Genomic DNA, 25,841 nt, shown 5'->3' with positions numbered 1-25,841 from the left:
GGGCCCGATTGACATCCCTAACTATGGTTGGATATAAATTAATTATTTAATGAAATGATAGTCGTTTTTCTTCAAAAAAAAATACAAAAAATAAAGTGACCAAACTACCCTTTTCAATAACTATGGTACACCTAGCGACACGCTACAAACCACATAAATTTGGTACAAATAACATCTTTTTTTTAATATTTGCACAGCAGATAATAAATACATGAATATGAAAAACCAAAGTGCATCACAAAAATTAAAATATAAAATCAAAGATTTGAGGGAAGTTATAAAGAAAGCAAGGAAGTTTAGAAGGTAGATACTAAATCAGCACTAAAGTTCAACAATGCAACTAGATGGTTTTCCTGTAAACTAATGTTGATATGAAGTACACAAATAATGCAAAAAGCCCAAACTTAAGCGTTTGAGGTTTTAATTAACTTTGTAATTTTTCTATCATGGTTGAGTGTTGAACTCACACTTTCTACGACCAAAATAACCTGCCAGGTAACGGAACAAATAAATGAAATGTATGAGTCGTTGTGAGGAAGAAGAGTTATGAAAGCAAGATGTGTAATGTGTGTTGTGAAAAAGAGACAACTTCGATATTTCTACTTTGCACATTAAAGATTTAAACATTGCCAAATGCATTAACTTCTGCGAATCCAAGGCTTAGATTCGGACTAAGACTGGCCAAAGATTGCTCAAGAATATCCCATTCAATCCTCACGAAAAAATCTGGATAAGTAGACTTTTGGCGTGTCGTTTGCGGATGAAGGATTGATGTGCCAAAGGGTAAATAGGGGTGTTTTTTTGGATAGGTAACTCGCAGCACTTGGGTTATATAATGGATGGGTGAGCCAAAAGGGAATTTATAGAAACAGCATGAATAGTTCATAACACAGATTATGGGCTATGATTGGTCAAACGTCCAGGTATGATCAAATAATAAACAAATAAGACACTACAGTGTGCCTAAACAAGTAAACAGCCTAGAAGAACCACAGAATGGAGAAGAGTAACTCGTTTAATGGATTGTATCAGGGTTATCAAGGCGACGCCTAGGCGCCGGCTAGGCGTCTGGGCGGTCACGGCCTTGCGCCTAGTCCGCTCGCCTCGCCTAAGTGCAAAATACAACCCAAAACCCCACAAAACATACATGGGCAGAACCTACACACTAAGGCGAGTTCACCGGTGTAATTTTCAGCCGGAGAAGACGCCGGAATCTGCCTCACGCGCCGGCGCGTGGCGTCGGAGCAGCGGCGGCGGCGGCGCGTGGAGGCTCCGATGGCGGTGCGATTCGAGCTCCGGCATCGTCCTCCTGTTCCGAGCAAAGCCCACTACCTCACCCTGACATGTTATCAATAAATACTAGACTTCTCACTACTCTAGGAAAAACTATTCATCTTCACTTGAAGTAAATAGGGTTCAAAAAGGCTTCCCAAGACAAGATATTTTCAATATACAATAAATACTAAACTTCTCATTATTCTAGGAAAAACTATTCATCTACTAAAGGCAACTTGAAGTAAATAGGTTGCCCAAGACAAGATATTTTCAATATATATGTATATATTTTATTTATTTAATACTCATCGCCTAGGCGATCGCCTAGTCGACTAGTCGACTAGGCAAGTTGGTGGCATCTCGCCTAGAAAGTCCGCCTTGATAACCTTGGATTGTATGCTTAGCAAATAATTCAGAATGAATGACCTAAGGATAGAGAAAAGGAAACCTGGAAGCAGGCGTATCCCATAGCAGTTGCAAAATAGAAGTTTGCATTTCCAGTACCCTGCAAAGTCCAAATGCGAACTCTTATTCCTTTTGTCATCCAAGCACATTGGAGAAGAGTCATACTAGTACACTACTTACCCTCCATATCCATAGGTTGTGCATTACTGGGCTTAAAAGGGAGACACCCACATATCCACAGAATAGGAAGAAAGAAAATGGCATTTCTGCATAATACATAGATTTTGAGATGGAAATGAATTCAGTTTCTGTGTTTGAGAAATTGAGACTAGACTGTCCATGTCACTTACCTGACAATTCGTTGATAAACAAAGCCAATAAACCCAAGTATAAAGCCGAGTCTCCAACCTGTTGCATTCAAGTAAAATGGGAGTGAGTCTAATAATTAGGCATACAGATGAATAATTAACCAATAAGTACTAGTAAAACTAGTGCTGAAAAGGATGCCTATGACTGAACCCTGTCTAGGATAGGCTCATAGGCTCCAAGCCGCATTGGTAATTCCTAAACTGCTCTACTCAGTACTTGCTACATGCATCCTCATCATACCAGTATCTAATTTCTCATACAAAGAACACTGGTTTTAGGCAAAAATACTTACTGAAGGATAAGATTTAAGCATTGAACATATTGCCATGTAAACAAAAGCCAGAAAGCAGGGCCTGTTGTATAGTCGCATGGCTAATGGCAGGATCATGAAGAGGATGTTTACATGAAAAACTATAAGAAAAAAGCTTCTGAAGAAATCAAAGACTTCAGCAAAGAAATACCTGTGTCAAAGTTGCACAAAGATGTTATTTGAAAGTAAAAATGTACAATTGGACACATTCCTTCAAATTCAATGGGCTATGGAAGTTACTTTGCTTACCATAAGACACCTATATTTGGGGATAAATCTTTTACAGTTAGAATAAATCCATAGGTCCTGCAGGTTGATTAATGATATGAGATTATGAGGAAACATCAATGCTACAGGATAAAGGTAATCGAGTATCTAAATAGCAGCAGGTGCAGCCCTTCCAATTTATATATATATATATATATATATATATATATATATATATATATATATATATATATATATATATATATATATATATATATATATATACACACACACACACACACACACACACACAAAAGATCATGTTACTAACAGTACATGAATAAGATGTATATTAATCGTATGAATTGTATGTATGTAGGGTTATGCTAACAAGAAACAGCCATACATCACTACATCAGTATTATTCACAACGCTCAAACACCAAATATTTGGTCTAGTGTATAGAAACCACACTGGGGAACTTTTCTTCTTTTCTCTTTGGTGTTGTGACCAGGTGGGGAGAGAGAGAGAGAGAGAGAGAGAGATTGAGCGTCAGATAGACTATACCTTTTAAACATCTCTTGAAGACCACCAAAATCTCTCATAAAAATGCCACACAAAACCAATATATAAGAAGTCCAGATGAAAGCCCAGGAAAGAAAGAGCACAACAGGTCGCCAAGAGAAAGAGGTTAGTTCCTTTTTCTGGCTTGTTAAGCCCTTGCTAGTATTGCTTTCACTCAAGCTGATATCTTCGTCTTTTGCTGAATGTCTCCGCAGGAACAACTTCCTTGGGGGTGCATCCGGACCATAGCCTAATAGAAGAATCACCTGAAATGAAATAATGATTAGCCCAATTCATATAAATCATGGAACTAAAGAAAATAACAAAAAATACAAAGGTCAATTAATAAGATATCATCAAGACAATATATTTTCTCTCAGAAAACCAAATAAAGGAATTTCAGTCCTATGTAACATACTTAAGTCTGTAAGAAAAGCTTACTGGTACAATTAGAACTGCAGGATAAAGAGACAAATGGGATGCTACGGTCCAACCAAAAGCTGCCAATGGAGCAAGTCCTATGACAATGAGAAAAGATTACTTAGTTGGATATTTAGATTATTTATGTTTTGACAACAACTATAGATGTCTGTTTTGTCCACAATTCACAAAGACGTTAGATATAGAGATCCTTTGTAGCATTTGTTTTGGCTAATTATATAAAGCAAAATACTCCACTGATGAAGTAAATACTATTTTAATACTAAAAAAATGCTCCTGTAAACTTAAGAAGTTCATGATTCTTCTGTAACTGGGTTGTAAAACTACACACAAAAAGAAGTACTTGTCTCATACAAGAAAATTCGCAACTGCTCACCTTTGCAGGCCCCATAAATGGAAATGATTACAAACATATTTTCTAGAGGTGTTGTGTTGAAACCCATGCACGTAACTATAGTGAAAGGGTTCCATAAGTACACAAGAGCAGCAATGTCTCCAGAGGGCAGAATATCTGAGAATAAAGAGGGGGAACAACTGAATCATCAAATTGCATGGGAAAAATGAGCGTAAAATCAGAAAATGAAGTGGTTGCATCAATGGCATGAAACAGGTAGCTACCTGAATCTTCAAAGAGCTTGCCCAGCCCCAGTGATTTTAAACTCTTCTCAGATGCCCGTTGAAGACTCTGACCAGTTGCACGAATAAGCATAGCAGAGATAAAATCTGCAACAACCAAAACCAAACTATATCCAAAAATGTGTTGAAATAGTCCATAAAGCTTCATAATTTCTCAAACAACTGGCAACCAACAAATACAGATCTGAACCTAAGCAACACCAGACAACTGTGGTAAAATCAATAGAGACATGGTTCACATATGCATAACATCTTCAAATTTTTAACTAAAATATGCTTTAGAAAGATACCAAAATAATATGAATATTTGAAAGATCAAAAGGCCATCGTCAATAAAAAAAATATAAGCATTTTGATAAGCAATTGCAGTACACTCAAATGCACTTGCAAATTATCAACAGTTGTAACTGCCTAATATGTACTTCAACAGAAAACAACAGAGAACAGAACTATATGTTTGTTGACCACATTACTAGTATGTAGCATTCACATTTTAGTAAATTGTGATCAAAGCTAAACACAAACTAAATGCATTGCTAACATATGCAGTGTGTGTTTCCAAGCATCAATGTATTTTATGCAATATGAAGGAAAAAAAAAAAAACAAAAAAACAAAAAACAAAACAAAACAAAAAAAAAAAAAACAAAAAACAAAAAAACTAAATAATGAAGGAGAAGATACCTGCATAATAGATGGTAAGAGTGTCCGTCAATTCTGAAAACAATATCATAAGCATTTGCATTAATCAGCAACATTCAGGTAAACTCATAAACCAAGTTTCTGAACCAAATGATGATAATAATAATAATTATAATAACTGCCAGGTTGAAGCTGAAATGTTTACTTGTTGCCAGTGAGGGGGCCGAGAGCTGCGAGCAACAATGGAGATCCGTGGTACATAGAGCCAGCATAAGGCGACATTGACGACTGCTTCAACCAGTAGCCTTCCGCCACTGCACAATTTAAAATCAAAGATCATTTTCAATGAAAAAGGAGACATGTGTGTGTGTGTGAAAAGAGAAAGAGAGAGGTGGAGGTGGGAGGTTTACGGCGGCGGAGGCTGGTGACGGGAGTGGAGACTTCCGGGCGAGTTGCGAAGTTGAGATTTTTGGGGAAGTATATCAGAACTAATCTGAACACGATTGACGCCGCCGCCCATCTCCAAAATTGCGGTTTCGGCTTCGGCTTTGCCTTCTTCCGGCTCGCTTCCATTTGCGCAACTCTCGTGGATCAGACGAGCTCAGGCTGCCAGACTTGGCTGCCGGAACCCAATGCCGGGTACAAATCGGGTTTCAAACCGAACGTCCATCTCCTAAACGACGACGTTTTGAATTTATATATTTGTACAATTGTGCTGGCCTGCCTGCATGTGTGTGCCCAATTGTTATATCATATACCACGGTTCATGTTATAGTGTAAATTCTGGTCCAAAAATTATTTATTTACCGTTAACATATTTCGTACTTGTAAACAAATTGAAAATACATAACATGATAATTACAGTCACATAACTGCATTAACATATTATGTACCTGCAGTTAACATTTGTTTCTGTAATTATCATTTTATGTGTTTGCAATTACCATAGTATGTGTTTTCAATTTATTTACAATTACATAAACGATTAACTGCAAGTATAAAATGTGTCAACTGTAGGCATAGAATCTGAACGTTATTAACTTATTATTGGACTAAGGTCCACAATGCAAGGTAGACCCTAGTTCATGGTAAGTTGTTATACCATAGACCAAGGTCCACCTTGCAAGGTGGACCCTAGTCCTAAACGACGTATAAATTGTGTATTTTTAGTATTGGAATTGTGAACTTCTAGAATATAAATTGTGTTTCTAAATCAAAATACATAACAACTATAGAAAGGAATTTGTGAATATAATACATGGTCATCAAATCATAAACTGTTAATATTGTGTGACTGCAATATTTGAAAGGAACTTGTGAATACAAAACAAGGTAATCAATTACATATATGTTAGCATTATGTGCTCGTAGTATACAAATCGTGAATTTTTAAAAGGTAAATTGTCAACATTTACTATGTAAATTGTGAACATTTGAACCCGGATCCACCTTGCAAGATGAACCCTGGTCTTAAAAGACGTATAAATTGTGTATTTTTAGTATTGGAATTGTGAACTTCTAGAATATAAATTGTGTTTCTAAGTCAAAACACATAACAGTTGTTGAAGGAAATTTATAAATACAATACATGGTCATCAACTCCTAATCTGTTAATATTCCGTGACTACAGTATTTGAAAGGAACTTGTGAATACAAAACAAGGTAATCAATTACATATATGTTTAACATTATGTGTTCGTAGAATACAAATTGTGAATTTTTAAAAGGTACATTGTCAACATTTAGTATGTAAACTGTAAACATTTAGACTTAGATTCCATCTAATCACAGCATTATTAGTGTGAAACACCCTTATTTTATTACCTTCAGTAATCTAGCTCCCTTAGGGAATCTAATCACAGCATTATTAGTGTGAAACACCCTTATTTTATTACCTTCAGTAATCTAGCTCCCTCATATCCCTAAGGTAAGACAAAGTACGTTCAGTAATATTCACTGCCGTGGAGCAAACATTTCTCCAAACCATGTCTTTCATGTTCAACCAGATATTCCAACACAACATGATCAAGATAGATAAATCCAACACAACCCGGGTCCACATAATAATTTGTCATGTGTGTGTGTGTGTGTGTTTTTTTTTTTTTCTTTTCACTACAAAAAAACACGAAAATAGCGACGGACCATTTCCGTCGCTAAACAAGTGAAATCCGTCGCTAAAGTGTTTTGCGACGGATTTCGTCCGTCGCTAAAATGAGCGTCGCTAGAATTTAGCGACGCAGTTTATTTCCGTCGCTAACGTTAGCGACGGACATTTCCGTCGCGACACAAAAATAATCCATCTCTATATTCCTCTCGGCGATGATTTTGACGTCGAAATTTGCGAGGGAATAACGACGGACATTTCCGTCGCTAAATCTAGTGACGGAATATCCGTCGCTAAACCAACAAAATATCCGTCGCTAGATTCCTACCACGACGATCTGGTGACGAACTTTACAAGAGAATAACGACGGATTATTCTGTCGCTTCTTCTGGTGTCGGAAATTTCCGTCGCTTCATGTAGCGACGAAAATTGGCGTCGCTAATTTATTTTAATTATTTGAATTTGATGCCATTTAGCTATAGCTTAGAGAAAAATATTTCTGTCACTATTATTTCGTTGTCATTCTTTATTATTAAAAGGTATTCCGCCAACTAATTAATATTGCATACCTGTATTAAAACTATAATATAATATTTCAATAATATAATTGCAAATATAGTATATTAAAAAAAAGTCAAACTTAATAACAAAAAGTGTTACATTGTTAGAAACAGTATCAAATATATTAATACACATAACCTAATCGTCTTCTAGGTTTTCAGCATTCGAATTAGCAGCAAACTATAATTGGATGCCGTGTCATAGAAGTAGGTAGAATGCCGCAACTTGTCAATCAAACTTGTAATTTGAGCTTGCATTTGGCGTATCCCTTTTTTTGATAACCATAGCATCAACAAATATTTTTTTCCCATCCTTTTCTGCCACTCACATATAAATCTGCAATTTTCTTGTTCCAACTTAAATAAACAAATTCTTTTTTTTTTTTTAATTTGTTGTCTCCCGAGATTTGTACTGCATGATGAGAGATGGTTAACACTTTTAACAATTGAAAGAAGATGAAAATTCAGTGCAATAACATACAAAATAACTAATACATTTGTAGTAAGGAGGCTTTGGTATCAACATAACCTGTTCTTGTTGGCAGTAGAGCCAAGAAGTCACGACCATCCATATAATGTAAACGGGGAAATCAATTTAGAAGCAGCAACTGCAATATAAAATCTCAATCAGAACATAATCTACCAGTTTACCACCAATGTATGAATGAATCCTTCGTCATCTGTGGGGTTTAGTGTGCAACTTACCATTACCAAACAGAAGGAATAGTCCCCTGCTCGACTTACTATGATTGGAAGAGTGTGCCGTAAAACCAGAAGAATCATAAACTGCAAACAATGAAATGGTAAATGTACTTTCTGCAGTTAGGTACAAATCGAATCAATAAAATTTGTTTTGGTTTTTGCATGAAAGAGAGAATTACTATAATGGCAGCTGACCGGCAACATGTTATGCTTCTTGATGCAGAGACTGCATAATCAGCATAGGTAGAATTGAAGAATTGTAATCACTTGGTGCCATTGCAAGTAGGTCAGTTCCCAATACTTAGTATTCAACATGTTAGCACTTGTCACCATAAATTTTAAGACGCAAATAATTAGAAAAGAAGACATAATCCTACTAACACCATGCGAAAAATTGACATTCTTAGTTATCCATGATCAAAATAATAAATAAATTGAAATAAGACATTATGCTGCTTAATATATTCTCACTAACAAACATCTTCAACCAAGCAAAATCCTTGTAGTGCAGTTGTTAGCATATGATTAGCTTTCTAATAAAGTCTAGATGCTGAGATTGGGTTGGAATGTTGGATGCATAAAGCTGGCAAACACGAATTCATTCTAACAAACCCGATGCCTAATTCTATACTATGTTCGATCTGACTATGTTTGATTATGTTCCTATGGGTTCCCATTCTATCATATCTCACCATGTCTCCTTATCATCTCAGAAGACTCAAATTCTCAACACAAGTTGGAGCACAGTACGTATAGATAACAACAAGGAGATGTATAGTGAAAGATTGTTTATTTAGTGCAATTTGCCTACTAGTGCTATTGTTTGACAATTACTTGCACTTTAATTTGCTGACAAACTAGTCAAATCAAGCAGATATTGACCTAAAACCAATTAAATTAAAACCCACTTGAAATTCTTTTCTTTTGGCCATTCTATGTTACAAATAAAAACACTGAATTACTATATACTTCCAAGTTCTAACATAACAGGCTATAAACTACTGATCAGATAGTAATATAAAGCATTCATCTAACAATGCCAACATGACCTGCAGGACATATAGAATATCAATCAACCTAGCTTTACCCTTATCAGTTATCCCTATTATGGAAGCTCAACCATAACAATAAATAATAAAGCTCAAGCAACCTGTGACTGGCAGCCGCACAGTAGTATAAAATCTAGGTAAGATCATATGCAACTAGCCTTTACCCCTTAACCCTGTTAATGCCCATTTTCTTATGTTCAAATCAAAACTATACTAAATGAAAGAAAATATTCCATTATGAAGGGCAATAATGAAATTACACTGTACAATTAATGTTTAACAGCACATTAAGTCATTAACTATAGTTTTCGTAAATCCAATCTACTGAAACCATTTCCAAAATTTCCCCCAACTTACACAACTGCTAAGTGACATAGAAGGATTATACTCCTAAATTATAACAATGAAAAACTAGAAGAAAAGCAACGTAATTGTACTGTTGTACCACTCCGGATTCCAATTGCCACTCCACAATCACAACCTGAATCTCATATTCATATTGGCATTGTCTAACTACTGAAAAATGTAGATAACTATTATGAAGTATAATTTACTAACAAAAAATGTTAATAATTTTCTCCAAACATGACCGTGAAGCCATCCTCATTTGAAATAACAAAAATTTTACAATAGAATAGAAAAACTTACATGAAAATCAAGGGCAAGCAAGGGCGACAAGGCATGTGGTCGTCTCTGAAGCCTCTTATCTCTCTACCCGTCACCGACGAGTGATGAAGAACTGAAGAGCAGTGAAGGATTGGATTGAGCGAGTAGTGAGTGAGAGCTGACGCGGAGCGGAAGGCGTGCCGGAGTAAGGAAGACCAAGGCAATTGCAAGCGTTCAGTTCACCCAGTCTTGGATGGCAAGCCAGCGACACCGAGAGTGGAGACGCTTCGGCGAGAGAGCGGCAAGTCGGCGATGCCTGAGAAGAGGAGCGGCGAACCGGCGACTGGCGAGAGCGACGACTGAGGCCTGAGGCAGAGACGAATGAGGGTGAGGCTTGAGAGGGAATTAGGGCTGGGAGCCTGAGAGGCGTGAGTTTAGATTATTTAGGCAATTTTTTTTTTTAAGAATTTAGCGATGGATTTCAGAATCCGTCGCTATATAGAGCCTGATTCTAATTTCCGTTCCTTTTCCCACAAGCTGAAGCTTTTATAATATTTTAGCGACTGATTTTAATTGGTCGCTAAATATATACGGATGTTATTTTTTACATATTAGCGATGGATTATTGATTCCATCGCTAATTGTGAGAATATTTTTAAACTCTCATGTATATTTACCGATGGATTTTTAATCCGTCGCTAAAATGTTTTTAAAAAAAATTGGCTTGAAAATTTAATGACGGAAATCAAAATCCATCGCTAAATTCTAAAAAATTGCTATATTTAGCGACGGATTTTAAAATCCGTCGCTAATTTGTAACAAATACAATTATGGAATCCGTTCGCGAAAAATTCGTCGCTAATCCGTCACAAATCTATTGCTAATTGTTGCGCCAAAATTTGCCGGTAAAATTAGTAACGTATTTAGCGACGGAAATATTCCGTCGCAATATCCATCGCAAATCCGTCACAAATTCGTCGCTAAATGTCCATTTAGCAAAAAAATTGAAATTCGTTGGTAGGTTGTCGCTATTCCGTCGCTAATTTAGCAACGGAATATGTCCATCGCTAAATCCGTCGCTATATAAGCATTTTTTTGTAGTGTTTGTCTTCATTATTAAAGGGAATAGGCCACTAAATTGGGCCCAGTACAAATAGTTATTCAGTTTTTTTTTTTTTTTTCCAAAAAACACACTTCTATTAGATTAATCTTCGAATAACACATTGTAGAGAAAGAAAAAGAGGAGGGTGATCTATCAACTCCTCGCAACCTGACTTAGAAATGAAACCTGAGCTAGAGTATGTTCCACCTAATTCACAAGTCGCTTAACAAAAGAGATATAAACATTGGAAAACAATCCCAATTTATCTTTAATGTCTAGCAAAATCAAATCAAATGAAGAGTCTCCTAGACTGGCACAATGGCACTAAGGCATTGAATTACAATTAGAGTATCAGACTCAACAATAACATTATCGCAGTCCATCATCTTTAGCGGCTAAGAGCTACCTGGATGCCAAGCGCTTCAACTTCCTTTGGAGAATAGGTTCCCGTCCATGGAGTGCATCTGGCTACATGAAACTAACCTTGATCATCTCTCAGGATCCAACCAAATCCCATATTTCATCCATTCACATCAATACATGTATCCATATTCAGCTTGAGCCATCCTACTTGACGTTTATTCTATCTAATCATAGTATTATCAGTGTGAAACACCCTTATTTGATTGCCTTCAGTAATCTCCCTCTAGTCCCTAATGTAAGACAAAGTACATTCAGTAATATTCACTACCATGGAGCAAACATTTTTCCAAACCCATGTCGTTCCTGTTCAACCAGATATTCCAACACAACATGATCAGGATAGATAAATTATACTTATTGAGAGTCTTTGACATTTTCCACTACCCAATCATTAAAGTCATGATAATCATCTGGATTTATAATATTCCCCGTTCTAGCTTAGCACTCTCTTGCTAATTGACATTTAACTAGAGCATGTAAGATAGACTCCAACTCCCCTTGACAAATCTAATCTAACTCTATAATAAAGCAAGAAGTTTTTGGCAATTCGTTTTCCCGCCCAATTGATACTACGCCGTTTTGCTTTAGGCATGTTTAGCGATCGAACAGATTATTTGTTCTGCGCGTTTAATGTGATTACGCATTGGGAATATGCCTAGCCGTTTTCAAAAGGCAACTATTCGTATTAAATTATCATACAATCCTTGGTTCCCAAGGAGTTCAATTAATGTAGAACTCTTGGTAGTGTAAACAAAATGATTAATATCAAAGCATAATGAAGGCATCCGGTCTACATGTTCGAATATGCATGCAGTAAAATTACAAGAAAAAATTATATATATTACAGGGAATATGCAGAGTTGAAATCTACAAATACACATTCAATGAGATGTGCGATTTCCAAAACATTGGCTGCTGGTCTCTTGGTTTATTTGAATTTTCAATCTGTATAAATACCCGGCTTCTTCATGCCAAAACCCTTCACAAATTCAGTTCACTTTACTACCTTTTTCGAAATATTGTTGGTGTTTTAAGATGCCTTCCATGTTCATTGCTGTAAAAAACATAAAGCCGGAACACCAGCTCCGGGCAATCAGGGTGAGAGCAGTACGGGTCTATGAAGTGCCTGAGAAAAGGGGAGAGGGGCAGGCCAGTAAGAGCATGGAAGTAGTGTTCCATGATGAAGAGGTACTTTTTTTTATTTGCCAAAAATCATATTCATGCTATCTACTAATCTAATGGTCTTTCAATGTGTATAAATGTTTTTTTTGTGATTGCCAGGGAGACTACATTCATGCCATGCTAATCTAATGGTCTTTCAATGTGTATAAATGTTTTTTTTTATTACCAGGGAGACTACATTCATGCCATGCTATCTACTAATCTAATGGTCTTTGGTTGTCTATAATTTTGTTTCTATTTTATTCACAGGGAGACTACATTCATGCGAGTATTATTAAAAAAGACATTAGAAAGTATAGAGATATAATAAAAGAAGGTAAAGTCTTTGAAATCAAGAACTTCATGGCTTCTACAAACTACTATGTCTACAAGATTACAGAACATGATTTCCTGCTCAAATTCAACTATAGAACACAAGTGAAGGAGATACATTCTAATGGCTTTCCTTGCAAAATGTTTCGACTAAAGAGTATTTTGGCTTTGAAAGATCCAGCTGATGTGAATGACAAGGAACTGATTGGTACTAACTTTACTTTTCTTAACTGCTAATATCTTCCTTACTCTATTTTCAGTAATTTTTTCTAATATTTTGTTAATTTGGCAGATGTGATTGGAAGGGTCATTGAGATTTACAATCCGGTGGACAAGATTATAGAGGGAAAGGCAACCAAACTAATCGACTTTCAAATTGAAGACAATGCGTAAGTTTTTGAAAATGAAGTTTTGGTTAATTGCTATATCTGCTTATAAAATGATGTGTATACTATAGGATGGGGAATACTATGTGGCTGCTGAGATTTTGGGGTTAGATTTTGAGGATAGTTGGTACTACTTATCATGCATGAAACCTGGATGTAATAAGAAACTAAAAGAACAGGAAGGATCACTGTTTTGTACTAAGTGTAAAAAGGCTTGTATGATGGGTACAGTTAGATATAAAGTTGTTGTAATTGCTCTTGACAAATCTGGAGATGCTCCAATGTTGCTTTGGGATAGAGAAGTGGCAGAACTTGTGGGTATTCCTGCTTCGATTTTGTATGCAAAATACAAGGAGGTAAATTCTTCTAATTGGCTCTACAAAAATTTTTCTATACTGTTTATTCTAGGTTTGTACTTAGGTTATTTATCACCTACCTAAACAGGTTGATGTTGAAGTGCCACCTGAGTTGGATGCTATAGTTGGAATGAAGATGCTGTTTAAGATCAATTTTAAACTGGCTCTAAAGATGGGTCCCAATCACCCATTCAATGTTGTGAGGGTTGTCAGGGATGAACACTTGCTGAAAACCTATAGTGACAGGTTTGTGGAGCATCAAGACCAGAACTTAATGTCTAGGATGATTGAGGAGGAAACTAACACCGATGCAATTTCTGAAGTAAGAATTTCAAACCCTAAGCTCTATAATGTTTTTTTTTATTATGATGGTGACTAATTTGGTTTACTCCTTTTGTTAATAACAGGAAGACTCTAGGAGTTGAAGTGAATAGTCCTGCCTCTGTCCAGCCCTCACAAAAGGAAGGAGATGACAGTGCTGACAACTCTGGGGCTATTAAAAGGTCACTTTTGGATGAGTTTTCATCATCCAAAAGTAGGAAGAAGTTGAATGACTCAGAGATAAAAAAAGGAAAAAATGCAATTCGATTCATGGTTGAAACTGATTGTTGTGAACCTGATACTATCCAGACATATTGACTGTTTTGATCCTAATCCTGTGGTGTGATAATTATTAAACTTTAGTTTTTGGGATATTTTCTAAGTTTTAATTAATGTTTTGATGAGATTGCCTAACTGTTTATTACAATACATTGGTGCATCTACTGCTATTAGAACCTGTTTTGCAGTTTTTCTAATTTTCATTCCAGGTGATTGAGAACAAGGATGATCGAGGGCCAAGGTTTTAAAATGGAGACACAAGGGACAAAATTTGGCAAGGAACTGAGACTTTGTAGATGTAGTTTTGTATAGGTTCCATTAGATATTAAACTTCTCCTATAAAAGAGTATATATGTAAGTTACTAAGAATATTTAATCATGACAATTATTTGCAACTAATATTCCAATTCTAAACTCTTATAACTAAATACCTTGTGCCTAAAAAATAGAGATAGTTTTACTCACCTATTTGCAAAATCTTCTTTTACTCTGTTTGCAACTCTCTAATGCACTTTATGTCCATGCTGGTATCCACCAAAATTTGCTAGCACATTTAAAAAGAAATTAATACCAGTTGCTAAATGCAATCTTTGTAATATAAAATTAACAAATTATTAAGAGTTACTAAAATTTTTCTTTTCCTGTGATATACAATAAAACAGTTAATGCTCCAGTACCCAATTTGAGAGTACCCAATAAAACAGTAATGCAACTAAGTAAAACAATATTTGAATTCAGTCAAAAGTGTTCAAGTTTTGAGATGGTGGGAATTTTTTTTTTCAGAACCTAAGTACTAATCTTAGGTTAAGCTTCAAAAGAATCCTTATTGAGAAACTAAGTACTAATCTTAGGTTAGTGCCTGATTCTTAATCTACCAAAGCTATTGCTTCCAATAAAACACAGTAAAAGAATATTATAACACAGTAAAAGAACATTATAACAGTTTGAACCAAAGGCAAAAAACCAAATAGTTAATTAACATTACTGTGTTAACTCAAACACGGAGAATCTCCTTTAATTAGAAAAATACTTTGATCCTACACCAATCTTTAATCTGCTGTGATATAGAATAAAACAATGCACCTAAGTCCAAAAAAAAAAAAAAAAAAAAAAAAAAAAAAAAAAAAAAAAAAAAAAACTGAAAACAGTACAAAGTTTTTAAGTTTTGTAAATGTGGTACCATTTAAATGAGAAAGTAGGTACTGTTCTTAGGTCAAGCTTCAGAAAATACTTATCTATCTAAATAGTTTAATTACTCTACCAAAGCCCTTAATTGTTCTATACAATGAATTATATAGAACAATTAACTACACTAACTAATGCAAATGGGATTAAGTAAACGAAATTGCATCCACCAAAAATTATGATAGTAGCTTATAATAGTTTGAAAATCTTAATGGATACTGTAAGGAACTAGAAGAATGCAAATAAACCAAGAATCCCAAAAACTATTGCATTCCTGGGATATTCATCCAACAATCAAAGACACTAGAAATAAAAAAAGCTGAACTGGGTCTATACTTGAGGACAATTTGTTAAAAAAATTCTATTTAATTCAAAGTGTCTATTGCCTTACAAAGTAAAATGAACAAATTTACAAACTATGCAAGTATATGCATACAAACTAATCTAAAGTCAGGAAAATAAAGATAAAATCTTAACCTATTTGCTTATATGACCATACTGCATTTAGTTGTCTTTGATTGATGGCTTATTTTCTGCTTGCTGCTCTTCAATTACTCCAGAGCTTGGATTATTTCATTCTAAAAAGAAATAAGAAAAAAAAAACAGGTTAGAAATTGTGTTCCGAATATTAAAGAACAACACCAAGAGGATAAGGTTACACTGGCATAACAAAGAATTGAAGAGTATTAGAAGCAAAGAATCAATGTGTTCAATATTCTTACAACTTATCTACAGAAATTGAATACAATAGAATTATTGGGCTGTGAAGTAAAAGTTAATCATTCTTAGGGAAAGAAACACATTCTTTAGATATTAAATATAATTGATGGCCAGCTATCATTACTATTAAGAGAAAACCCTTCAGTTCCACTCCGAATATCAAAATCAATGAAAAAGTTAAATAAACTACAATGAACCCATCTACTGATAGCTGCCCCATCTAACTCCAAAAACAGTTTTCCAGTTTGAGACCTCAGCCAAAGAGAGAATTGACATCTACATTTGCAAGTACACACAATAGACAGTACAATGAAGAAAATTACTAAGTCAACAATTATAGGCATCAAAAGGAAACCAAGTGAGGAAAATAAAGGTAAGTTCGGAACTTATCTTTTTCATACTTGAAATGAAGCTTCTTTGGAGCATCCCTCTTGCTTTGCGATTCTGTTTATGCTCTCCATCTCCTCAAATAACTCAAGTATGTCCATAAAAAACAACATGAAAAAGTAGATTAGAGGTTAGGGTTTGTGTGAATAATAATATATCTATAGCATTTTGAACATGAAATTTACACAGTTAACAGTAATTTCAGTTTGGTGTTTTTAGAGCAACACTAAATAGAATACGATTTAGAACCCTAATTGCTATGAATCATACAAATCTGAAATTAAGAGATTTTATCTATGAGAATCGATCTGCATGCTTAACTATTGTTACCAAACTAAGGAGATTAAATCCAGAAAAATAGCTCAATTTTAGAATGGACAACAGTGATGCATAGGAAACCCTAAATTAATTGACTGAAAATTGAAAGCATACTAACCTTAGTAGTTGAACATTAGCTTCACTTCATCGCGATTTCCACCATTAACTGTTATTGAAGCCTCCGATCGTTCCCAGAAATGAAAGATTGCGATTATGTAGTGAGAGACGGATCATAAGCATCTAGACCCGATTAGAAATTCTGCGGAAACAATGTTCAATAACAAGAGTTGATTGCGAGATAACGATTAAGGAATGATCTAGATTTAGGCTGGACACAGAGAGATCGGAAGATTGTTTTGAGATGGGGAAGAATGAGATCTATTCAGACATACGAAGAAGAAGGGTATTCACCCTTCTTCCTCATCTCACGTGATTCCGACCGAACAAAATGTAAATTATATATATATATATATATATATATATATATATATATATATATATATATATATATTCTTCATATTATTGAATTTTGAATATCAATTTCTAATTTCTACTTTACAATAGTTAAACTTCTTATGTTATGTGTAATTAATTTGATATAAACTTTTTCATTCTAATGGTATTTATTGTGCAAAAAATTTTGTGGACCATGGTATACCTAATAATTGGTCCACTAAACTGTAATCTTTATTTATAGCAATTACAATTTCATATTCTAGGCTAGCATAGGTAGATTCTCCGTTAGGTGTGATTAATTTCTAATATTTTAACTGCTGTAATTAATTTTGTTATTATAGTCTTCTTCATAGTCAAAAAGTTGAAAAGCTCCATGTCACACCAACTACTTTCTTTTATAATGTTAGCCAAATTTTGAGCAATTACAAATTAATGTTGTACAATTGACAAATTAATTATGTTATGTGTACTTCATTTTTACGATTGTTAATTATTTGAATTAATTTTTATTTTAATGTTATATTTTATATCACAGCAAATTATTTCGGCAACTCATCATCAAGGAATAATGCTGCTCAAGGTAAAGAGCAACATACGGCAACTAATCCTTCCCGAATTCCTTTTGGAGGGTGTTTGTCTCAAAATATCACACCATTGAGTAACATCACTAACGATAAATCTCCTAAGTTGAATTGATATACATTCATTGTGAATTTAAATATCCTTATAGTTTTTATTCTGAAAAAATGGCTGTCAAATTAAATTTTATAATTATAATGTAATTAATGGTCCATACAACTTTGCGTGGAATTGTTCACCAAAGATTTTGTCTTCAAATGATTGACTTTTTAATATCAACTTATAATTTCTGTTTTACAATAGTTAAACTTCGGTGGTTATGTGTAATTAATTGATTAGATTGGTATTAATGATATATACTTTATAATTCTAATGGTATTTATTGTGCACAAAATTTTGTGGACCATACTCTACCTAATAATTGGTCCACTTAAGCTGTAATCCTTATTTATAGCAATTACAATTTCTACTTCTAGGCTAGCATAAGTAATAGCGTTAGGTGTGATTAATTTATAAATTTTAACTGTTGTAATTACTTTTGTTATTATAGTCTTCTTCATAATCAACAAGTTGAAAAGCTCCAGGTCAAACCCACTACTTTCTTTTATAATATTAGTCAAATTTTGAGCAATTACAAATTAATGTTGTGCAATTGACAAATTAATTATGTTATGTGTACTTAATTTTTACGATTGTTAATTATTGGAATTAATTTTTATTTTAATGTTATATTTTATATCATAACAAATTATTTCGGCAACTCATCATCAAGGAATAATGCTGCTCAAGGTAAAGAGCAACCTACGGCAACTAATCTTTCCCGAATTCCTTTTGGAGGATGTTTGTCTCAAAATATCACACCATTGAGTAACATCACTAACGGTAAATCCCCTAAGATGAATTGATATACATTCATTGTGAATTTAAATATCCTTATAGTTTTAATTCTTAAAAAATGTTTGTCAAATTAAATGTTATAATTATAATGTAATTCATGGTCCATACAACCCTGCGTGGAATTGTAATTGCACTAATTTGTCTTCATATGATTTACTTTTTAATATCAATTTTGTTGTAATGCAGGTTAGTTGGCCTTAGACTCCTTGAGTTTGGTGAACGCTTGAAGAACAAAAGCAAAAGAAAGCAAAGGAAAAGAGTAGAGATATATGTGAGATGAATTCTGTATTCTCATTAGCTCATTTTTTTAGTTTACAAGAGTACAGAATATAAAGGACTCAATGTAATAAATACAATAAATGTATACAACTGTTACATCCGTTACATTCCGTTACAAATACAAATGTCCATAAATAGTGGTTTTATAACACTCCCCCTTGGACATTATTTTGCCATAATCATGCCTCGTTAAAAACTCGCTAGAAAAACCCTGTGGGAAAAACCTAGTCGAGAAAAGAGTACATGATATATGGATAATGCATGTGTTGCTTTGGTTGCCTCATTAAAAACCTTACACTGAGAAAACCCTGTGGGAAAAAAACTCAGCAAAGGGAAAAAGAGTACAACTGTAAACCTTCTGGGTTTAGGTATAAAACATAAGGATAAGTCTTGATCTTCTGGATCAAAGTGAATAAATTGATCTTCTAGATTAATAATTTTGTTACATTCAAGATGTTGTTGCTCCCCCTGAAGACAACAACCTTCCTAATCTACGCATACCAATTTTGTATACATACTTTTCAAAAATAGATGTAGGTAAGGACTTAGTAAATAAATCTGCCAGATTCTCACTTGACTGGATCTTTTGGACTCGTATTTCACCACTCTTCTGGAGTTCATGTGGATAAAAGAATTTTGGTGTAATATGTTTGGTGAGATTACCTTTAACATATCCATTACTCATTTGTGCAACACATGCTGCATTGTCCTCGTACAGGACAGTGGGGATCTTTCCATTATTCATTATTCCACACGAGTCTTGAATATTGTGTATTAATGACCTCAACCATACACATTCTTTGGAGGTCTCGTATAAGGCAATAATCTCAGAATGGTTTGAGGAGGTAGCTACTAATGTTTGTTTAACTGATTTCCATGAAATAGCAGTACCTCCAGAAAGAAACACATATCCAGTCTGAGATCTAGCATTATGCGGATCAGACATAAAGCCAGCATCCGCGTATCCCACTAATGTGGTGTCTTGGTTTCTTTTAAATAGAAGGCCAAGATCCTTTGTACCTTGCAAATATCTGAGGATATGTTTTATGCCATTCCAATGCCTTCTGGTTGGAGCAGCACTAAAACGAGCTAGCATGTTTACTGAAAATGCAATATCAGGTCTAGTGCAGTTGGCAAGGTATAGAAGTGCTCCAATGGCACTTAAGTAAGGAACTTCTGGTCCTAGAATATCCTCATTATCCTCTTTAGGTCTGTACGGGTCCTTATCAACTTCAAGTGATCGGACTACCATTGGAGTACTAAGTGGATGGGACTTATCCATGTAGAATTTTTCCAATAACTTGTCTGTGTATTTGGATTGGTGTATGAATATTCCTTCAGGGAGGTGCTCGATCTGCAGGCCGAGACAGAACTTGGTTTTTCCCAAGTCTTTCATTTCGAATTCCTCCTTTAGGCACAAGCATGCCCTCTTGACGTCCTTGCTCGTCCCTATGATGTTTATATCATCTACATAGATTGATATAATACAGAAACCATCAGTTGATTTCTTTGTAAAGATGCAAGGACTAATATCTTTATTTTCATATCCTTGTTTTAAGAGGAATTCACTCAATCAACAATACCACATTCTTCCTGATTGTTTTAAGCCATATAATGACTTTTGTAGCTTTACGCTAAACATATTTTTATTTGTATTTCCTTTACATAAAGGATTTTGGATGCCCTCAGGTACTTTCATATATATGTCAGCGTCTAGTGACCCATATAAATATGCGGTCACAACATCCATTAACTGCATTTCTAAATTCATTTTTACTGCCAGCGATATTAGATAACGGAACGATGTGCCATCTAAGACAGGAGAGTAAGTTTGTTCAAAATCTATTCCGGGTCTCTGTGAGAACCCTTGAGCTACCAGTCTCGCTTTGTATCTGACCACCTCATTTTGTTCATTCCTCTTTCGTACAAATACCCATTTGGATCCTACTGGGATCACGCCTTTAGGGGTAAGTACAGGAGGACTAAACACTTTTCTTTTATTTAGCGAGTTGAGCTCAGCCTCAATTGCTTCTTTCCATTTCAACCAATCGGAGCGCTTCCGGCACTCCATTATAGTTTTTGGTTCTGGATCCAGATTATTGAAAGAAATGTGAAGAGCAATTGTAGAGGCGAATTGGTCGTCGACGACTGTTACATTTCTATTAAGATTTTCTCCTGTTTCGAAAAAGTTTATGGCAGATTCTATATTTACTTCAACCAAGTCTTTCTCATTTGCTATCATATCTTGGTGAAGGTGTTCCGTATTCCCAGTGTTAGATTTATTTGTAGCACGTGCATTTACACTGGGTATTTCGTCTTCAGGACGATTTTGGAGTAACTGTGATTGTTTATTGTTTTTAATTTTCCGCGGATTTACATCTTTTGCACCAACTGGTCTTCCACGCTTCTGGCGTCGGATAGTGTCGGTGTTATTATTTGGTCCTTTGGGGACAATTATCCTTGATGGAGCATTTTCTGCAGGAATATAGGACCTAGTTACTCTTTTATAATCAGTAAACGCATCTGGCAGATTATTTGCTAGTTTTTGCAAATTTATTATTTTCTGAACTTCAAGTTCAGTTTGACTAGTACGTGGGTCAAGATATTGAAGATCTTTTTCATCCCATGAAATTTCGTGGCATTTTTTCAAAACTGGGTTTTTCTCTCCCCCTAATGCCGGGAAATGATCTTCATCAAAAATGCAGTCAGCAAACCGTGCAGTAAACTGATCTGCTGTCATAGGCTCGAGGTATTTAATGATAGAAGGGGATTCATACCCAACATAAATACCTAATTGACGTTGCGAGCCCATTGGAGAACGATGCGGAGGTGGTATAGGTACGTAAATCGCACAGCCAAAGACACGCAAATGGGAAATGTCTGGCTCATTACCACGTACAAGTTGTAGAGGGGAATAATCGTGATATGCAGTTGGCCGGAGTTGAATTAGGTTTGCAGCATGCAACACTGCGTGTCCCCAACAATTTACTGGTAGACTGGACCGTTGTAGTAATGGTCTAGCTATTAGTTTAATTCTTTTGATAAGAGATTCAGCTAAACCATTCTGGGTGTGGACGTATGGTACAGGATGTTCCACCTTAATTCCCATGGCCATACAATAATCGTCAAAAGCTGACGAAGTGAATTCACCAGCATTATCCATTCTTATGTTCTTAATAGGATAATCGGGAAATTGGGCATTCAACCTAATGATTTGGCTTATGAATTTTGCGAATGCCATATTTCGAGTGGACAACAAACACACATGTGTCCATCGGGTGGAAGCATCAATAAGGACCATAAAATATCGAAATGGTCCGGATGAAGGATTAATTGGTCCACAAATATCACCCTGTAGCCTCTGCAGGAAGACAGGTGACTCAAAACCAATCTTAGGACGCGAGGGACGAACAATAAGTTTTCCCTGTGCACATGGAACACATGTGTAATCTTTTGTAGAAAGAATGTTTGTCCTAAGAAGGTTATGTCCAGTTGAATTTGAAAGAATCCGGCCTATCATTGTTTGCCCAGGGTGACCTAAGCGGTCATGCCATAGACTGAAAGAATGTGTATCTTTAAACTTTACTGCGAGTGCAACGCAGGAGTGCTGGGGCCTGATATATGAATAATACAGGCCTGAAGAAAAGGAAGGAAGTTCTTCAATTTCCTTTTTCTGGTTATTGACCGTTTTGGTCAAAACAAGGGATTCGGTATTGTTTTTAGTTTTAGTTTCTATGTGGAAACCGTTGGACCGAATATCCCTGAAACTGAGCAAAGTTCTTTTTGATTGAGGATATAGGAGGGCTGAATCAATGATCAACTTTGTTCCTTTAGGAAGAATAAGTGACGCTCTGCCGGAGCCCACAATAGGGATGTCATCATTCGCTATGGTTGAAAGGTTGCCTTTATGTTCCTTGAACGTTTGGAAAAATCTCCGGTCTGTCAGAATAGTGTGCGTAGTCGCACAATCAACCAAGCATAGGGTTGATTCATCTCCCATATCTCTAAAGAAAAAGGAATGGGTATCAAGATAATGTCTAAGAAGAATCCATTGTATTTATTCAAAAAAAAAACAAAAGAGTTCAAAGATAAGGGATCCATTATTCATATAGGACAAAGGAGTTCAAATATAAACATGCACGCAGGCATGAAGTAAAATGGATGTCCATAAGAAAAAAGGAGAGAAAAGAATAGGAGTATCACTCCTGATCTCCATAATCAGCTAGTTCATCGCCTAGCAGGTCATCATTCCCTAAGATGAGGGCATTTGCTTCAGGCAAAGATGATTGCCCAGAATCTTTCTTCTTTTGTCCTCCTTCTTGCTGGAGCATCTTTTGGTAAGCCTCGACCAGATGTTTAGGAGTCCTGCATGTCCTAGACCAATGTCCTTTGCAACCACATTTATAACATGGTTGCGACTGACCAGAGTTCTGTTGTGACTTGTTTGGTCCATTTCTTTGAGTTTGCTTGTTCTGAGGACGGGAGTTACTACCGCTAGCTCCCCCTCTGCCACCTCGCTTTGGGCCCCTGCCACGACCTCTCCCCCTTCCCCGGCCTCGACCCCGCCGATTGTCGCTCTGCTGGGCAACAGTGTGTGCTTCAGGCACAGGTGCAGCGCCAGTTGGACGTGCATTGTGATTATGCATCAATAACTGGCTATGCTTTTCAGCCACCAGTAAATCAGTAATGAGCTCTGGATGCGTATTATACTTTGTATTCCTGTACTGCTTCTGGAGCACAAGGTCATTTGGATGGAACGTGGATAGAGTTTTTTCAATTAGATCCTCGTCCGTAATTATTTGCTTACAGAGCTTTAATTGTGACACAATTTTGTGTAGGGCGGAGTTGTATTCAGTCACAGACTTAAAGTCTTGAAATCGGAGGTTAAGCCAATCATGTTGGGCCTGGGGTTGGACCAATGACGTCTGTTGGTCAAAGCGTGCATTAAGAGATTTCCAGAGGACATAGGGGTCTTTTTCTGTTAAGTATTCATTCTTGAGGTCGTGGTTGAGATGGTGGCGGAGGAAAATGAGCGCTTTTGCCTTCTGGGCTGCAGTGCTCGTAGATGTCTCTTCAATGGTGTCCAGCAGTTCTGTAGATTGGAGATATATCTCAACATCAAGTGCCCAAGTGAGGAAATTGCTTCCATTGAGGGCGAGTTCAGCGAATTCTCGTTTTGCGAGAGCAGCCATTTCTACAGAAAATATTTGAATGAGGACCATAAAAAATGGAATGTGTGGCCTAGTTTATTTCAATAAATGAAAGGCCCAAAGAAAATATTATATATCATGCCCCAAAAAAAAAATGGTCCAAATAAATTAGGGGCTTGAAAGAGAAAAAAATAGCCCATGAATGATGGTGGTCCAAAAATGAAAACACTGGTCCAAAATAGAAATATGCAAGAAAAGGAGGGCTTTAATAGAAAACCCTAGGCCATAAAGAGGAAAAAAAACGCTTCTGCGTTTATTAGGCTAAAGATGAGGCATTTATGTTATGCCACCTCTTTCAATTAAACCGAAGGGGAAAAAGAAGAGGCCTTCAACCATCGATCGCCATCACCGCAGCCACCATCTTCGCGAGCCACCGACGGTCGCCATTACCGCGGGAGGAAGTCGGTTGTCTCCGCCACCTCCAGCCACCGGTTTCTATCGCCGAGCAGCGTTGCCGCCGTTGTCTCCGATCGTGCGAATCGATGCCGATCGTCATCAACCAGCGTTGCCGCCATCCCTGACCGTACAGGATAGGGACGGATCGTAGATCGAAAGAAAATCCACACGGATCCAGGTATGAAGTTCGAAGAAAAAAAATCTATAGATATTCTTCGATTTTTGTATATAAATCTGGGATGCTTAACTCATATACAGAGCATATAATCTAAAAAAAATATAAGCATACAAGCATGTACAAATTTCTGTAAAAGTATATGTATATATACACTGTTTTTAAAAAACGAGAAATTTGTTTATCAAAAAAAAATTTATGTGTAGAAAATTTCTATATACAGTTTATTCGAAAAATTTAAGCAGAAAGAAGAAAATGAGAAATATGATACCATTGCTAGATAGTGAAACACATGCATACACAAATGTCTGGGATAAGCTTAATCATATCCACTCAAAGTTAATTAGACAATTGTTTAAAAATTTGCTTGATAATAACCATAAAAATTTGTGTTCAATTCTTCATAGAAATTATTTATTGGTTCTTTTAGTTTAAACAAATCAACTATGAACAATCTATGTTTATTTATCTCTATGTTGATTTGAAAAAAAAAACATGATTATGAGAGCCAGATCGACAAGATTACCTTAACAAAGGTTTAATCGGAAAAGGGATACAGTAAAAGAAAAGGGTTTTTTTTTCGTATTCTGGAAAAAAAAATGTTAAAAAAAACAGTGCATATAATATCATAAGCATTAAAAAAAATACTATAGCAAGTATATGGATATAAAAATACATATTTACGGATGCAGAAATATATATATTACCAAAAGGAACATATAATCATATGATCATGCTTTCATAAATTCACAAAAGCATAAAGAATAAACATATGTGATCTCAGGCATTCGAAAAAAATAAGATATATATAAGAAAATAGAAAAATACCGTTCACCGGGGGTTAGAGCGTACTGATAACGTGTTGTAATGCAGGTTAGTTGGCCTTAGACTCCTTGAGTTTGGTGAACGCTTGAAGAACAAAAGCAAAAGAAAGCAAAGGAAAAGAGTAGAGATATATGTGAGATGAATTCTATATTCTCATTAGCTCATTTTTTTAGTTTACAAGAGTA

General features: G+C 35.6%; 2 protein-coding genes across 4 annotated transcripts; both read right to left on the bottom strand.

Annotated features, from left to right (window-relative positions):
• Positions 1-231: 231 nt before the first annotated feature.
• On the bottom strand, positions 232-5,519 carry LOC109174764 (phosphatidylinositol glycan anchor biosynthesis class U protein). Of its 3 annotated transcripts, none has more exons than XM_019324009.1 (13): positions 5,258-5,519; positions 5,053-5,161; positions 4,890-4,922; positions 4,190-4,314; positions 3,948-4,082; positions 3,572-3,648; positions 3,134-3,396; positions 2,609-2,665; positions 2,342-2,510; positions 2,031-2,088; positions 1,861-1,946; positions 1,724-1,780; positions 232-488 (listed from the first exon to the last, which is right to left on the bottom strand). In XM_019324009.1, exons 1-13 carry the CDS (start codon positions 5,418-5,420, stop codon positions 405-407), a joined length of 1,416 nt encoding a protein of 471 aa, XP_019179554.1. In that variant the 5' UTR covers positions 5,421-5,519; the 3' UTR covers positions 232-404. The 3 variants fall into 3 exon arrangements, with proteins under 3 accessions (XP_019179554.1, XP_019179556.1, XP_019179555.1); XM_019324011.1 differs by having other exon boundaries at positions 4,190-4,294; positions 5,258-5,469; XM_019324010.1 differs by lacking the exon at positions 232-488 and adding an exon at positions 793-1,029 and having other exon boundaries at positions 1,674-1,780.
• A 17,730-nt stretch (positions 5,520-23,249) lies between these two features.
• Positions 23,250-24,242, bottom strand: LOC109174730. Its single transcript, XM_019323984.1, has one exon. The coding sequence runs from the start codon at positions 24,240-24,242 to the stop codon at positions 23,250-23,252; it is 993 nt and encodes a 330-aa protein (XP_019179529.1).
• Between the last annotated feature and the right edge of the window lie 1,599 nt (positions 24,243-25,841).

Source organism: Ipomoea nil, unplaced genomic scaffold (genome assembly GCF_001879475.1).
Source record: "Ipomoea nil cultivar Tokyo-kokei standard unplaced genomic scaffold, Asagao_1.1 scaffold0656, whole genome shotgun sequence".
In the NCBI taxonomy this organism is placed as follows: domain Eukaryota; kingdom Viridiplantae; phylum Streptophyta; class Magnoliopsida; order Solanales; family Convolvulaceae; genus Ipomoea; species Ipomoea nil.
This window is presented reverse-complemented; position numbering and strand designations above follow the sequence as displayed.